Consider the following 17,956-nt stretch of genomic DNA (forward strand, 5'->3'; position numbering starts at 1 on the left):
AAACATATGTCTGGGGTGTATCCTTCCTTCCTGCTGTTTCGAGATTATGTTCTAAAGCAGAACATCAACAATATACACGTCACCAATTTTTGCTTATCTAAAAATATTCATGCCTTCACTGGAATGATGAGGCATCACCTCTGAATAATATGAAGCCAAAGGAGGAGCTTCTTCATTAGTTTCCTCTTATATCACACAACTTTTCCGTCAAAGTGAAACTCACCACATGAAGTGACAGTCGTTGTTCAGGGTAAGTTGCTTATTTACTTTAATTACTTTCCATATTTAATGGTGATGTTCTAACTATATTATTGTTTTCGATATTGTTCTTTTTTTCTATGAACTACTTTTTAAAACTAAATTTGACTGAAGGTTAAAAAGATCTGCTCAATTTGCCAATTACATTTTTCTGCTTATGTTTCCCAGAAAACAACTTACAATGGCATTCAACAACTCCACAGTGAACATTGGGGGTGAATATAACAGCTCTGAAGACTGTGAGAGGGTGTTTGTCATGGGAACTTTTGAAGGCTCCTCATACATTTTGATCTTCATCCTCAGTATCATAGGAAACTGCTTCCTCTTATATGTCCTCTTTCTCTATGAGAACTTAAAAAATTTCACAAATCTATTCGTCCTGAACCTTGCCTGCTCCGATTTGATGATCACAGTCACACTTCCATTCTGGGCCGTCTATTGGCTGCTGCAGGACTGGGTCTTTGGAAGTTTTGCCTGCACATTTGTGTCTCTGACAGAGATTGTTGGTGTGTACAGTAATGTCATTCTACTGACTGCCATGACTGTGGACCGTTTCATAACTGTGGTGCTGCACAACATGCCAAGAAACAAAGTAAGGAGGCAGAGGTTTGCAGCATTGAGCTGTGCAGCTGCATGGATCATCAGCATTTCTGTTTCTATACATGTTGCTACTAGAGCCACGGTGATAGACTGGCGTGGTCGTTCCATTTGTTTGAATCTTATGTATGTGCACTATGTTTTTAAACTTGCAGTGCCTCTGCTCTTCTTCTTCCCGTTATCCATAATTGTTTTCTGCTATTCTGCCATCCTCAAGACAGTGTTGCAGGCTTCAAACAGAAGAAAGCACAGGACGGTAGTGGTGGTGTTATGTATAGTTGCTGCCTTCATCATCTGCTGGGTACCTTACACGATTTTGGATATAATCCTGTCCCTCAATCCACTTGAAAACTGTTATGCATGGAAACGTGTGATTATTGCCTTTAGTATTTGTCGTGTACTTGCTTATTCTCACTGCGTCATGAACCCTATTCTGTATATGCTCTCAGAAAAGTGGCGAAAGCATCTTTTGGATCTTTTTAGCTGCAATAAAGTCAGGAGGGTGAGAGACAGAAAGAGAACCGCTGGCTCTTCTGTTAAGCAGAACGTAGCTTTTAAAGCACAAAGCTCTGCTGTTGTGTTGGAACCAACCTGCAGCTAGACATTCATCGCTAAAATTAAAGCATCAATTAATACTTGGTATAATATTTGTTTTTAACTAGCTTAACCGATAGTGTTCACATTTCCATAATGATATTAAGGGGACTTTAATGTAATTCTCTATAAATGTAGACCTAACATTTCAGTGTACGCTTTCTCAGAATTCTTTTTAAATGTGCTATCCTAAATTTGGGACAGGGTGACACATGCAAGTTTATTTAGTTTCATTAGCTTTGTAAGATTGTTCTAAAAATGGTTCTAAAAAGTACATGTGATCACCTCTGTATCATTTGGTATATGTTCATGTGATTTCAAATTCATGTTGATACATTGATTATGCATTGTACTGTAGATAATATGTGAAACACTTCTTGACTGCATTTTACTTAATTGTTTCATATTAAATCATCTATCTCAGTTGTTACTGTAGTTCTTATATTGTCACCTTTAGGAGTCTTGCAAACAAAACAGAACATCATTTATTTTCAAAATGTTATATAATCTGTCAAAAATGTGTGTTTATATTTGCTTGAACATTTCATCATCATCATCATCACTATTATGTCCATGCTACAATCAAATTGATCAAAACATATGTCTGGGGTGTATCCTTCCTTCCTGCTGTTTCGAGATGATGTTCTAAAGCAGAACATCAACAATATACACGTCACCAATTTTTGCTTATCTAAAAATATTCATGCCTTCACTGGAATGATGATGCAACACCTCTGATTAATAGGAAACCAAAGGAGGAGCTTCTTCATTAGTTCGCTCTCTTATTACTAAGAGAGGTCAGAGGAGAATAAAGTGGTGCAAGCTGACAGAAAGGTGGCAGTAACTTAAATGCTAAAGTTTGAGGGCATAAAGCAGACGGAGAACACACAGGGTTTTACTCCTGGCTCACAGAAACTGGAGAGAAGATTTCAAAAACAGCGCCTGTTCTGACAAATCTCCATGTCTGCTGCTGGTCAGAATTTGGCGTGAACAACATGAAGCCATGGATCCATCCTGCATTGAGTCAACGGTTCAGGCTGGTGGTGCAATGCTCTCTGGGATATTTTGTTGGCACATGTTGGGCCCTTACACACCAACTGAACACTGTTTGAATACCAGCAGTATAAGCAGTCATATCCCAGAGTAGACGTTGTCTTGAATTTGTTGTAATAAACTCATTGACTCTGTAAGAAAATTAATTGTTCCAAGCATTATATATAATCTAACCATACTTTCTAACCAAATCCGCTTATTTTAACTTTTAATATCCGATCAAACTGTGCTTTTACAAAAGGACAATCAGCTCTATATCATTTCGATAATGTTTACGTTAGTTCAAGTTCTTATTGAAACATTGATCATAGATTACATTATACTACATATAAAATGTGATACACTGTGTTTTACTGCATTTTACTTTATGTTTTCCTTTTAAACAATTTATGTCAGTCGTATATATTGTCACCTTTAAGATTCTTGCAATCACAAAAGTGAAATGTTTTATTTCGAACGATGTTGAATTTGTAACAGAAATGTGTTTGTTTTTCTTTGATAATTATATCATTATCAATTTCATGCTTTACAATAAAATAGAGCAAAAAATAGTTCTGGAGTGTCTCCTTCCTGCTCTTAGATAATGTTATAAAAGTAGAACACATGTCACCATTTTTATGAAATCTATATATTCATTCTTAAACTGTAATGATGATGCATCACCTCTGATTAATGTGAAACCAAAGGAGGAGCTTCTTCATTAGTTTCCTCTTTTATTGAACAACTTCTCCGTCACAGTGAAACTCAGCACATGAAGTGACATAGTAGCCCTGTCCGATATAGAGCCAGATGCTGTGGTAATGCACGGAGCTCATTATGGATATCACCGGTGGATAACGATTCAATGGCTTTCCAAATTTTTTTCAGGATTATTCCGATTCTTTGTGGTTACTGAAGGATTATTTGAATTATTTGAAGTATTAAAGTAACGTGTTATGGTAGGAAAGTTAAATCTGGTATATTCATTTTAATGTCACTTTATATATATTCATGTGTGTTAAATTTGAAGGGACAAAGTATATTTTTCCTCCCCAATATATTGAGGTGAAGTCTTTGTGTTTAGAGAGAGATGTGAGCAGGGGACATCCTTGTTTGGGGATAGCTCCAAAACTCTGGAATGTTTCCCTCATAAAAGAAGAGGGTGCGTTACACATGCTTAGGGCAAATGTGTGTGTTTTCATTGCAGTAAATATATGTGCTGCATGATTACTGTTCAACTATACCTCTGTTTTTATTCTTTCATGTGTGGGTACTAAATGGCTACAAACATTGTGGAGAAATTAGCTTAAACATGTTTTATTACTCTATATGAAATGGAAGCAGCTTTTATGACAGGGACGAGAGAGCTGGGGGAGGGGACATTCTTCTTAAGATTTTCAGCATGTCAATTATCAGGGAAATCTACTTGTTTTAAATAGATGTGTGTGGTTAATTACTTTGTATTAATAATAACAGTATGTGTAAAGGAAGCTGGAAATATGCAATGTGAAACCTTTTATTTGAAGTAAGGATGTGAACAATAGCTCAAATGGCTGGAAAGGCTGCAGGACAAATTAGTGTGTTCTCTATATTGGGCCTGTGTGAAGTTTGACTATTTGAAAAGCATCTCTAATACTGCTTAAGAGCATAGGTAATGTATTCCTCGTTATTATTGATATGAAGGTAATTTACATGTATTACGTATATTTAATCAACTACAACAACTATATCTTAAAACATACTTTTAACTTGTGTGTGGTAACCTGAGGGGGGGAAGATTGACACAGGGACAAAGGGCCATAAAGGGGATGTGTGTGTGCTGGCTGCAAGATGTGAAATAAGATAAGGAAACTTGTTGTTTAGAGCAGGTTCGTTCCAGACACCAAAAGCTATCTGGTTTTCGTCAAACTGAAAGAGACTTTTTGTTTCCGGGTTTCTTCTGCTGTGTCGCGCTGATTGGGTGCGACAGGCCATGTTTTGGTCTCTCCCAATGAGATGACCTCTGGGGGAAGCATTCACACACCTCCTCCTGTGTTTTTAGTATGAAAGCCTGTGTTTTCCTTTGGTTTGCTCTTCTTTTCTTCATGCTGGCCAAGGTTGTAAGACCTCTCCCAGCGAGAGGACCAGAGCAGGGGCACCCGAAGGGGGGCCCCTTTTGAATTGTTTTGTGATGTATTGTATGTTCCACCATTAAAGCAGATTATTGTTTAACCCTTATCCTGGCTGCTTTGACTTTTCCTTCTTTTAAAACAAACTCATAGAGGAACGGCGCGAAGCAGAGATTCTGCCCCAACATTACTGACAGATAGTACTTTGATTTAGCAGTTTTGATATGTGAAGTGAAGCTATTTCTTAGCTGCCTAAAACGCAGCCATTCTACCTCTGAGCCTGATTTCCTAGCCTTTGCCCAGGCCTTGTTTCTCTCATGAAGGAGACTGGACAGCTCAGCAGAAAACCAAGGATTGTCTCGTCCCTTTACTCTAAATGTACGCAGGGGTGCATGTCTATCAATGATCTCCATAAAACCAAGATAAAAATAAGACCATGCAGTTTCTACATCAGCACACAGATCGATTTTTCCCCAATCAAAATCAAACAGATCATGCACAAAACCCTGCTCCACAAAATGTTTTTTGTCTCTCTTAATGGTAATGCGAGGTTTAACCTTTTGGACCTTAGTGTCCCTAATTGTGGCTACAACACAGTGATAACTCAAATCATTTGCAAATACTCCCACAGATGAGTATTTATGGGGAACATTAGTTAAAATGAGAACAATTAGGGAGGATTTATTAGGGGACTTAATGTTAGGGCGAGTAGGACTGTCAACAATCTGAGTAACATTTAAAGACATACAAAGGTTTTTAAAATCCTCTGACACTGCAGTTAACCAGTCCCAGTTAAAATCTCCAAGTAGCACTATTTCCTTGTAGTCTAGTTGTGATAAAAGTTTTTTGCTAGTGAAGACAAGGAGTCTTTGACAGCTGAGGGGGGTCTGTAGCAACTCACTACCATGACCTTGTGACCCTTTGCCACTTCTATATTTATGGCTAAAAATTCAAATTGCTTACTGATGGATGTGGAAAGTAATGTGGTTACACTGAACTTATTCTTAACATAAATGGCAACGCCACCACCTTTATTAGGCCGGTCGGTACGATACACATTATAACCATTTAAGGCCATGTCAGAGGCCAAAATAGATTTGTTTAGCCATGTTTCTGATAAAACAATGACGTCAGCGTCAGTCGAGCTCGCCCAAATGCGGACAAAATGTAGTTTACTTAACAGACTGCGCACATTCAAGAGGATAAAACCCAACCCAGACCGAGCTTTAAAATCAGCAGGAGTAGCGACCTGACTACTACTACTGGGCGGACCAGGGTTAGGTTGTACATTTCCTGACAGTAATAACAACAACAAAAAACAAGCATCTTTTCCTCTTAAACAACACACATACACCGTCATCTACTCTAGAATCACCGGCAAAGTCTGTGAAAGTGTGATTAGAGCTTAAGAAGCAGTCCTGAAGAACCATCATAGCAAGCAAACAAAAAAGACAAACATATTTTGTCGAGCAGATTGTCCGCGACAAGGCAACCGGCAATTGTTTTTGCAGCACATCTGAACCTCCGCAGGGGATGCCCACCGCGGGTAGCAGAACATACCCGAATCCAGTAGGCCTCTTAGGATTACTAGAGATCTTCCCACAGTCCAACACAGCAAACAGGCACAGCAGAAACACGACATGTGCCATTCTCCGATGTTCCCCGGGCAAGAACCCTCCTCCTCAGCCACACCGCAGCCAGGAAAGGTGGAAAAGCAAGCCCCAGCTGTGGCAAATCCTCCTCCGCACAGCAGCACACGCCCGACGGGAGCAGGCCCCAGCCCGAAGCGTGGAGCCACTCCGTCTCTCCGCGACGTCCTCGGGGCAAAATCCTTCTCCGCACAACCGCACTCCACAGTTGGAGCAGGCCTCCGCAGACCACAGACACCAGACAGGTGGAAGCAGGCAGCAGCCGGTGGAGCCGCTCCGTCTCCTTGCGACGTCTCCGTCGGGGGGAAACCACCCATGCACAGCCGCTCTCAACAGGTGGGAGTGGGCCTCCGCAGACAAACAGGACAGGACCAACAGCGACACGGTCTCAACACGAGTGACGAGCTGCAGGTGAGCGTGACGAGCTGCATATAATGTGATATGAATGATAATGGGACACATTGACGAATGATAATGGGACACATTGACGAATGATAATGGGACACATTGACAAAAACGTATTCACAAATGTTAATCTCTGACTGATTGATCAAACTTACTTCATCGTGCCTGTCAGCCATTTCCAGGGAAGAAAACACTACAGTCCTCCTCCGACAGCAGGTTCACATTTTTCCCTCTGCGGTTGTCCTGTCTCTCCCATCGGTGCCTGGTCAGCTCACTCTGAAGTTTGTCCCGCTCATCAACTCGGATCTGAATGTTCATTTTCTGAAGCGCCGGAGCGGCTTCCATCAGCGTCTGAAATGTTCCACCGAGCCCACCATCATCCTCAGCCGAGCTGGGTATAGGCACTTCGCTTTGACATTCTTCTGCTTGAGTTCTTTGATGACTAACCTGGGCACGTTTTCTCTGGAGTTCAGGTGAGTAGTCATCGTCAAAGTAAATTTGCCTGTCACCCATCTTCACTTGGCCCTGTGTCCAGGCCTGCTGTAGGATCTGTTTCTTTACTGTGTAGTCAGCGAATCCTATCAAAATGGAGCGAGGGGGGTCATTCTCTTTCAGCCTCGGGGTAAGTGTCCGATGGGCACGGTCGATTCTGATGTCATCTTCCTTCAGCGGTAGTGAGGTGAAGTATTATTTGAATTATTTGAAGTATTAAAGTAACGTGTTATGGCAGGAAAGTTCAATCTGGTATATTCATTTTAATGTCACCTTATATAGAATGTGTGTTAAACTTGTGATTTCTGCATTGAGTGACTAGCAGATACCAAGAAGAGGCCCCTAGGGTCTCTCTGTTAATTATCAATAGTCCTTGCAATTAACAGGGGAATTCCCAGATACATTTTCAGATATAAGGCAGTTAAAGTCTTGTAGAATTAATGTTTATCTCCTACACATCCTGCAGGCCTTGAGACTTGGGTCACCCAGCAGTAAACGAGATAAACGTCCTTTTGAGCTTATCAATAAAATGTATTCATTCCTAGTAAGCTGACTTTGGGGTGAAGGGAAGTTCAGGGAAGCCATTAAGCCACAAGAACAATTAACTTAATATGTTGGTTGACTGATTCGGTGACTGTCATGGGACGATGGCGTGTGGATATTTACAAATATGGCTTTCATAAAGAAAAACAGGTGGCTGTTGTGTGATAAGATACATGATACGATGTTTGTGTGTTGAAGATGTTTAGGGGGAATGAATATGTGTCCTGTCAAAGAGTCCTCTGTCATGACTCCAAATCATTGATTGGGGGATCTGCCTAAGGGCAGAGGGACAAACACACACACACACGCGAAACTCCTCCCCACCTGTGTATAAATGTTGTGATCATTTTGAAGATCGGCGCTCTTGTTTTTGACTTGCCGTTCCTGAGACGTGTCTCACACAGTGGTAGAACCTGAGCCCGGAGTACTCTGCAGAGTGCTTCGTGATTAGGTGATGTATTTGTATGTTTTTGCCATTAAAGCAGATTATTGTTTAACCCTTATCCTGGCTGCTTTGAATTGTTCCTTCTTTTGAGAACCCGCTCATATAGGAACGGCGCGGAGCAGAGATTCTGTCCCAACAGAGGGCAACACGGTTTGAAGTAGCTTCTTAATAAAGGCCACCATATCCTTTCCCTCCGTGCCTTCGGGGATCTGATATAGTCGCAGATTTTGTCTTCTCGCCCGGTTCTGGAGGTCCTCACATCTTTCCATGAGCTCAGCTTCTTGTTGCAGTATAAAGCTAATGGCTCTGCCATGGGTCGCGGCCTTCTCTTCCGTGGCACCGATGCGTCCTTCCGTGTCAACGACCCTCTTCTCCAGTTTTGTTAGCTGTGTACTTAGACCGCAGACCGATGTTTCCAATCTATTAAATGACTCACTAATTTGACCTTTGAATTATTTGACATCTTCTCTCATCAGTTGAATTTCCCCTCGTATTTCTTGGTTCGATTTCTCTATTGATCGTAGAATGTCCTCCATGCTTGTCTCAGCAGCACCCCCTGCTTTGCTTGCTACGTCAGACTTAGCCATGCTAGGCGCGCTAATGCTAGCGGTAGTTGTTTTCATGGATTTCTTCTCGTTTTTAGATGATTTCTGATTTCTAGTTGTTCTTTCACTAGGGCTCATACTCAGAGTGTAGTTGGGCGTTAATTTGCCTAGTTTCGATACATTTATCGTTTGGTAGGGCACTAAATCCACGGAGCTCAAAACCTTGTGTCTTACGTGGGCTTGGTGCCACCGGAAGTTTTCAGAATGTAGATTTTAAAGCACAAAGCTCTGCTGTTGTGTTGGAACCAACCTGTAGCTAGACATTCATTACTAATATGAAAACATCAATTAATACTTAGTATAATATTTGTTTTGAGCTAGTTTAACCTATGGTGTTCACATTTCCTTTACAATATTAGGGTGACTACTATAATGTAAGTCTCTATAAATGTAGACCTAACTTGTCAATTTTTAACAGAATTTTACGCTTTCTTAGTATTTTCTTGAAGGTCTCCTATCATAAGAAATTCACTTTTTGATGTCTTTTATACATAAATATGTGTCCCCTGCGTGTCAGGAAACTCACAAAGTGTCAGAAAACAAAACCTTCTCTCTTTTCCTCCGTACCCAAATCTCTAAAAACGGGGGTACAATGGAGCTGATCCAGATTTGCTGGCAAGATGACGTAATCTCGGAAATGTGGGCTGGCTTTAAACCCACGGCCCTATCAGAAACGTCGCTATCAGAAACAATGTGCGACGTGTTTTGGAAGTAATATGGTCTTTGTTTACAAAGCATCGCTCACACTCAGAGCTAACCTGTATGAGAGTATGTGTACAAAATCAGGATATAAAAAGGTACTCACCTTGTGGTAAACCAGCAAGAGAAAAAGCATTTGAGCTCCATACTGTTTCAGAAATAATCCTTAATGTGGTTTTGAACATGATATCACGGCAGCATTTTGTTGTGTCTGGTTAGAATTCTCCTGATCAGATACTCAGCATAAGCTCCCCCCCCCCTTTTTATTTTTATTTTTATAAAGCTTTAGACCCAGAATCAGCACTTCTAACAGGGCTGAAATAGAGGGATAAGAGGGCTGTCTAAAATGCATGATCTGTTTGGTATTTTGAGCAAAACGCATCATCCATCCATCCATCCATCCATCTTCTCCCGCTTATCCGTGGTCGAATCGCGGTGGTAGCAGCTCCAGCAGAGAGCCCCAAACTTTATTTTCCCTGGCCACATCAACCAGCTCTGACTGGGGGATCCCAAGGCGCTCCCAGGCCAGCGAAGAGATATAATCCCTCCACCTGGTCCTAGGTCTACCCCTTTGTCTCTTCCCAGCTGGACGTGCCTGGAACACCTCCCTAGGGAGGCGCCCAGGTGGCATCCTTACTAGGTGCCCGAACCACCTCAACTGGCTCCTTTCGACGCGAGGGAGGAGCGGTTCAACTCCGAGTCCCTCCCGGATGACTGAACTTCTCACCTTATACCTAAGGGAGACACCAGCTTGTATCCGAGATCTCGTTCTTTCGGTCATGACCCATCCTTCATGACCATAGGTGAGGGTAGGAACGAAAATGGCCCAGTAGACAGAGAGCTTTGCCTTCTGGCTCAGCTCTCTTTTCGTCACAACGGTGCGGTAAAGCGACTGCAGTACCGCTCCCGCTGCTCCGATTCTCCGGCCCATCTCACGCTCCATTGTTCCCTCACTCGAGAACAAGACCCCGAGATACTTGAACTCCTTCACTTGGGGTAAGGACTCATTCCCTACTTGGAGTGGACAGTCCATCGGTTTCCTGCTGAGAACCATGGCCTCAGACTTGGAGGTCGCAGTCCGATGAAGCCATTAGAACTACATCATCTGCAAAAAGCAGTGGTGCCATCCTTAGTCCACCGAACTGCAGACCCCCTCCCCCACGACTACGACTCGAAATCCGATCCATGTATATTACAAACAGGATTGGCGACAAAGCGCAGCCCTGGCGGAGGCCAACCCTCACCTGAAATGGGTCCGACTTACTGCCGAGGACCCTGACACAGCTCTCACTTTGGGAGTACAGAGATTGGATGGCCCTGAGTAGAGACCCCCTCACCCCATACTCCCGCAGCACCTCCCATAGTAACTCCCTGGGAACTCGGTCATACGCCTTCTCCAAGTCTACAAAACACATTTAGACCGGATAAGCTTACTCCCAGGCCCCCTCCAGGATCCTTGCGAGGGTAAAAAGCTGATCCGTCGTTCCACGACCAGGACGGAATCCGCATTGTTCCTCCTCAATCTGAGGTTCGACAATCGGCCTGACCCTCCTTTCGAGTACCTTAGAATAAACTTTCCCGGGGAGGCTGAGTAGTGTGATGCCTCTGTAATTGGCACACACCCTCTGATCCCCCTTTTTGAAAAGGGGAACCACCACCGGTCTGCCACTCCTTTGGTACTGTTTTCGACTTCCACGCAACGTTGATGAGACGTGTCAACCATGACAGTCCCTCAACACCCAGAGCCTTCAGCATTTCTGGGCGGATCTCATCCACCCCGGGGCTTTGCGACTGTAGAGTTGTTTGACGACCTCAGTGACCTCTCCCCGGGAGATTGGTGTTGATCCCCTGTCATACTCCAGCTCTGCCTCTACCATAGAGGGCGGAGTTGTTGGGTTCAGGAGTTCCTCAAAGTGTTCCTTCCAACGCCCTAACACTCCATCAGTTGGGGTCAACAACGTTTCATCCTTACTGTGCACAGCTTGGATGGTTCCCAGCTTCCCCCTCCTGAGGTGTCGGACAGTTTTCCAGAACAACTTTGGTGCCGCCCGAAAGTCCTTTTCCATGTATTCTCCAAACTTCTCCCGCACCCGCTGCTTTGCCTCGGCCACGGCTGAGGCTGCTGCCCTTCGGGCCTGTCGGTACCTTGCAACTGCCTCGGGAGTCCCCCGGGATAACAAATCCCTGAAGGCCTCCTTCTTCAGTCGGACGGCTTCCCTGACCACCGGTGTCCACCAGGAGGTCCTGAAGCACCTAAGACCTTGAGACCACAGCTCCCTGCCGTGTCTTCGGCAATAGAGGCTTTGAACACCAACCACTCTGGTTCAATGTCCCCAACCTCCACATGAATGCCCATAAAGCTCCGCCAAAGGTGTGAGTTGAAGGCCTCCTGAACTTGGGACTCCTCCAGACGTTCCAAGTTCACCCAAACTACACGTTTGGGCTTACCAGGTCTATCCAGAGGCTTCCCCCGCCACTCGACCCAACTCACCATCAGATGGTGATCAGTTGACAACTCCGCCCCTCTCTTTACCCGAGTGTCCAAAACATACGGCCTCAGGTCTGATGATACGATAACAAAATCGATCATGGGCCTTCTGCCTAGGGTGCTCTGGTATCAGGTACACTTATGAGCATCCTTATGTTCGAACATGGTGCTTTTAATGGCCAATCCATGACTAGCACAGGAGTCTAGTAACAAACCACCACTCCGGTTCAGATTAGGGGGGCCGTTCCTCCCAATCCCGCCCCTCCAAGTGTCTCCATCATTGCCCACATGTGCGTTGAAGTCTCCCAGCAAGATTAAAGAGTCCCCTTCAGGAGCCCCATACAGGACTCTTTCCAGGGTCTCCAAGAAGGCCGTATACTCTGAACTGCTGTTTGGTGCATAAGCACACACAACAGTCAGAGTTTCCCCCCCCATAACCCGCAGGCATAGGGAGGTGACCATCTCGTCCACTGGGGTAAACTCCAACAATGAAGCACCCAACCAGGGACTTGTGAGTATCCCCACACCCGCCCGGTGCCTCACACCTTGAGCAACTCCGGAGAAGAGAGTAGAATAGAGTCCAACCCCTATCCAGAAGTAAGGTTCCAGAGCCGACGCTGTGGGTAGAGGTGAGCCCAACCAGATCCAACTGGTAACGCTCCACCTCCCGCACAAGCTCCGGCTCCTTCCCCCCCAGAGAGGTGACGTTCCACGTTCCCAAAGCCAGCTTCTGTCGCCCGGGTCTGGTCCGTCGAGACCCTCTGCTTTCACTGCCACCCTTCTGGTAGCGCACCCGACCCCATCGCTGTTTCCCGTAGGTGGTGGGCCCGCGGGACGGAGAAGCGGAGGTGTTGCCCACGTTGCCTTTTCGGGCTGTGCCGGGCCGGGCACCGTGGCAAGCCCGGCCACTAGGGGTGTAACGGTATCCGTATTCGTCCCGTACCGTCAGGGTTTTGGTTGTCACGGTTCGGCACATGCAGTCACACGGCGAATATGCCTTTTTTTACGAGTGGGAAAAAAGTCTGTCACTCAGGGCAGTATTACACTATATATAATCCAGGGGTCGGTATTGCGCCTAAAAGCCAGCCCCCCGTAAATAACAATTGAAGAACAAGAACAAAACACAACAAAACGAACACAATATATGAAGAAGAAAAGTTAGTAGCTCTGGCGAGTTCACACAACACACAGGAGCTAGAAGACCCACCTGCTTCTTTTAAATCAGGTGTGTGAGAACCTTTCCGGTTCCCTGTGGACAACAACAATGATGGGGTGCGAGTTGTGGATCGGACAAGGACGGTGTGTCGGCGTTGTTCGACAGCGGTGCGGTATGCTAGAGGTAACACGTCAAACATGCTCAATCACATCCGAGTCAGTCTCAGTCCCCAGCGAGAGGGTTTTCTCGACGGCAGGTGACATAGTTACCACCAACAGATCTGCCCTCACTACTGACAACGTAGACAAACTCATCTTTTTGAAGAAAAACCTGAAAATAGAGTAAAGCTTACCTTTATTTAGGCATAATGGCCTCACACACTCACAAGTTAATTACACGTTAGACATTGCTCCTAAAGGTACAGATTTTATTTTGTTTTATATTTTGACATCAGGAGATGTTATACAGTTCTGTGTTGCCTTTTATTGATTGTGATTGAAACACTTTATCATTTATTTTAATATTTTCAAGACATTATTTTTTGTTGTACAGCTTATTTAACCTTTTTTGTTTGAAATCAGCCAATATAAATACTATGGCCATCTGAGTGTGTGTTTTACTGTTTGGGGTTTGTTTTTAACTGTGTAATACAGTTAATGATTCCAAATGTTAGAGTTCCTTATTTTCATACCAAAATCACAGCAAAAAAAAATTATGCATTTGAGACTTTTTTTTGCTTTTCCTTGTTGTACCGAACCCGTACCGAACCGTGACCCCCAAACCGAGGTATGAACCGAACCGTGACTTCTGTGCACCGTTACACCCCTACCAACCACCAGACGCTCGCCGACGAGTCCTCCTTCTGGGCCTGGCTCCAGAAGGGGACCCCGGACTTCCTCCGGGCCGGGTATCCTCACTTCCTGAGTCTTCTTTCATGAGGTCTTTTGAACCAATCTTAGTCTGGCCCCTTGCCTGAGACCAATTTGCCATGGGAGACCCTACCAGGAACACAAAGTTCCAGACAACACAGCCCCCAGGTTCATCAGGGCACACAAACCTCTCTACCACGGTAAGGTGCTGGTTCTTCAGAGAGGTCAAAACGCATCATAGACATGTTTTTTATATATTTTTATATATCTGAGACCCATAATATATGCCTAAAGATAGCATGATAGGAGAACTTTAAATTAGCTATCCTAGATTTGGGACAGGGTGACAAATGCAAATTAATTTAGCTTCATTAGCTTTTTAAGTTGGTTCTAAAAATTGTTCTAAAAATGATATGTGTTGTACATTATTTAATCAAACATGTAAAGCAATTCCATTTATTTCCCCCTTTAAATTTCCAATCAAGTTTTGTGCTTGAAAAAAAATCAGCTCTGTATCAGTTGGTAAATATTAATGTGATTTCAAATTCATGTTGATACATTGATTATAAATTGCACTGTAGATAATATGTAAAACACTTCTTCACTGCATTTTACTTAGAGGAGACCTATCATGCTATATTTTAATAATATACCATAGGCCATACCTATATAAGGTATATTTATACGTTTTTTGTTTCAAATATACCAAACAGATCATGCATTTTTGCCATGCCTCATTTTGCTTTATTTTCCTCTCCTCCACCCTGTCTTTGCATGCGCTGCAGCTGACCACGCCCCCCTGCAAAGGAGGGGGCCGAGTTACGAGCGTCATGTTACCATGCTGTTACCATTCCACGGCAACCTCTCATTCCCCTGATTGGTGGAGAGTTGGCCATATAGGCAGAGCTCCTCGTCACTGACGTCACACTATTTTCAAATCTGGATCAGTCTGTATCAGATCCGTTGCAGCCCCGTTTTTAAGAGATTTGGGTATGGAGGAAAAGAGAGACGGTTGTGTTTTCTGACACTTGGTTAGTTCCCTGACACACCGGAGACACATATTCATGTATGAAAGATGTACAAAAGTGCATTTTGCATGATAGGTCCCCTTTAATTGTTTCATATTAAATAATCTATCTCAGTTGTTACTGTAGTTGTTATATTGTCACCTTTAGGAGTCTTGTAAACAAAACAGAACATCATTTATTTTCAAAATGTTATATAATCTGTCAAAAATGTGTGTTTATATTTGCTTGAACATTTCATCATCATCATCATCACTATTATTTCCATGATACAATCAAATTGATCAAAACATATGTCTAGGTCAGGGGTCGGCAACCCGCGGCCCACGGGCCGCATGCGGCCCTTTAAGCCCTCTGCTCTGGCTCCCTTGAGCTTAGACAAAAATAAGAAGGATATAAAATAAAAGTATTTGTAGGACTATTTATATTTTGTTGCACGGTTGAAAATGTTTCGTATTTTGAGGTGATACTGTGACACATAAATAAAAAACAAAACGGTTTTAATTAGGTCAACTAAAATATGCGTCACATCCTGCTACGGTCCCGCGCGAGCGCCTTTTCTTGGAGGCGATCGCGCGGGGACCCCCGGCTCGATGAGCGAACTATGGATAAATCAAAGAAAAGTACCGGAGGAACACAGGATTTAATTTTGTGTGGACAGAGTTATATGCTTTCACAGCAAACGATGCTGGTTTACCGGTATGTTTGATATGTAGAGAGAAGTTGTCAACGGTGCTGCAGCCTTTACGTATCGAGGAACAACAAGGGAGAGGAAGACAGCTGACAATCTTCAGTCATAATTCAATGGGGTATGTAATTTATTTCAGAAAACACTTTTTGTTATATTCCATGGAATGCTCTTAATGTCCCGATAGCAATGATAAATGCTTTGACAATAAATACTTACAAAAATGAATCTCTGGAAGCCGTAGCGCTGTAAAAAGCACGACCAATCATTTTAGCCGACCCGGCTAAAATAACTGGATGGCCTACCTGCTTGTCAGCCTTCCATCTGTGCACAAACTTATCTCGTGGCCTCATTGATGATGCGCGTTCGTGTGTGTTGGAGGAGGGACTCTGTAAGAAAGTCTGAAGGAAGAGGTCTATTTTTTCCAGTTGTGTATTTTCAAATTCTAGCGCACTCGAGCTGGTTTCTCCATTCTTACCTACCCTACCTTTAACTCTTTTTAGGGTGCAGCTATATGTTTTATTTATTTCAAAGTGGGCCGATTTTAATAATATTTTTTTTCCTTCAAATGTGCAGAGGACTCCCCAAGTGCTGTTTTTAATTTATCTTAAAGTAGGCCTGTGTATTATTTGTAATTCTCCTTATAGGAGTTCTTTGTTTCTTATTAGAGGTTAACAGTTTTATATAATGTAATAAATAGCCTAATAAATGCAAAACAACTGTAGTTTTTGTCTGATATAACAATAAATACAACTTTATTAGCTATCAAACTATGAAATATGTTTTGCGGCTCCAGGCAAAAATATTTGGGAGAAAAAGGAGCGAAATGGCTCTTTTGGTCAAAAAGGTTGCAGACCCCTGGTCTAGGTGTATCCTTTCTTCCTGCTGTTTCGAGATTATGTTCTAAAGCAGAACATCAACGATATACACGTCACCAATTTTTGCTAATCTAAAGATATTCATGCCTTCACTGGAATGATGAGGCATCACCTCTGAATAATATGAAGCCAAAGGAGGAGCTTCTTCATTAGTTTCCTCTTTTATTGAACAACTTCTCCGTCACAATGAAACTCAGCACATGAAGTGACAGTCGTTGTTCAGGGTAAGTTGCTTAATATTTACTGTAATTTATTTATATTTAATGGTGATGTTCTAACTTTATAATTGTTTTCCATATTGTTCTGTTTTTCTAGGATTTACTTTTTAAACATTTTTTTTACTGAAGGTTAAAGACATCTGCTCAATTTGCCAATTACATTTTTCTGCTTATGTTTCCCAGAAAACAACTTACAATGGCATTCAACAGCTCCACAGTGAACATTGGAGGTGAAAACTACAGCTCTGAAGACTGTGAGAGGGTGTTTGACTTGAACACTTTTGAAGGCTCCTCATACATTTTGATCTTCATCCTCAGTATCATAGGAAACTGCCTCCTCTTATATGTCTTATTTCTCTATGAGAACTTAAAAAATGTCACAAATCTAATTGTCCTGAACCTTGCCTGCTCCGATTTGATGATCACAGTCACACTTCCATTCTGGGCCGTCTATTGGCTGCTGCAGGACTGGGTCTTTGGTCATGTTGCCTGCACATTTGTGGCTATGACAGAGATTGTTGGTTTTTACAGTAGTGTCATTCTACTGACTGCCATGACTGTGGACCGTTTCATAACTGTGGTGCTGCACAACATGCCAAGAAACAAAGTAAGGAGGCAGAGGTTTGCAGCATTGAGCTGTGCAGCTGCATGGATCATCAGCATTTCTTTTTCTATACATGTTGCTACTAGAGCCACGGTGGAAGACTGGGGTGGTCGTTCGGTGTGTTCATATCATGTGGACTTTGCATTTCATCTTGCAGTGCCTCTGCTCTTCTTCTTTCCGTTATCCATAATTTTCTTCTGCTATTCTGCCATCCTCAAGACAGTGTTGCAGGCTTCAAACAGAAGAAAGCACAGGACGGTAGTGGTGGTGTTATGTATAGTTGCTGCCTTCATCATCTGCTGGGTACCTTACAATATTTTGGATATAATCATGTTCTTCTATAAACCTAACAGCTGTTTTGCAAGAAAACGGATGAATATTGCCTTAAGTATTTGTAATGTACTTGCTTCTTCTCACTGCTGTATGAACCCTATTCTGTATATGCTCTCAGAAAAGTGGCGACAGCATCTTTGGGATCTTTTTAGCTGCAAGAGAGTCAGGAGGGTGAGAGACAGGAAGAGAACCACTGGCTCTTCTGTTCAGCAGAACGTAGCTTTTAAAGCACAAAGCTCTGCTGTTGTGTTGGAACCAACCTGCAGCTAG

The 17,956-nt window shown here is 43.1% G+C and overlaps 2 protein-coding genes across 2 annotated transcripts; both read left to right on the plus strand.

Annotated features, from left to right (window-relative positions):
- Window positions 1-237: 237 nt before the first annotated feature.
- On the plus strand, window positions 238-1,872 carry LOC307019821 (chemokine XC receptor 1-like). The gene is made up of 2 exons (XM_079650926.1): window positions 238-250; window positions 427-1,872. The coding sequence occupies exon 2, from the start codon at window positions 440-442 to the stop codon at window positions 1,454-1,456; it is 1,017 nt and encodes a 338-aa protein (XP_079507052.1). The 5' UTR covers window positions 238-250; window positions 427-439; the 3' UTR covers window positions 1,457-1,872.
- A 15,073-nt stretch (window positions 1,873-16,945) lies between these two features.
- On the plus strand, window positions 16,946-17,956 carry LOC307019941 (chemokine XC receptor 1-like; the record flags this gene model as incomplete). The annotated part of the gene is made up of 1 exon (XM_079651038.1): window positions 16,946-17,956. The coding sequence occupies one exon, from the start codon at window positions 16,946-16,948 to the stop codon at window positions 17,954-17,956; it is 1,011 nt and encodes a 336-aa protein (XP_079507164.1).

This window comes from Notothenia rossii (assembly GCF_949606895.1).
Source record: "Notothenia rossii genome assembly, chromosome: 9".
Lineage (NCBI taxonomy): Eukaryota > Metazoa > Chordata > Actinopteri > Perciformes > Nototheniidae > Notothenia > Notothenia rossii.

Bases quoted from the DNA above. Each gene is read 5' to 3' on its own strand.
- LOC307019821 (XM_079650926.1), top strand. From the start codon at position 440: ATGGCATTCAACAACTCCACAGTGAACATTGGGGGTGAATATAACAGC.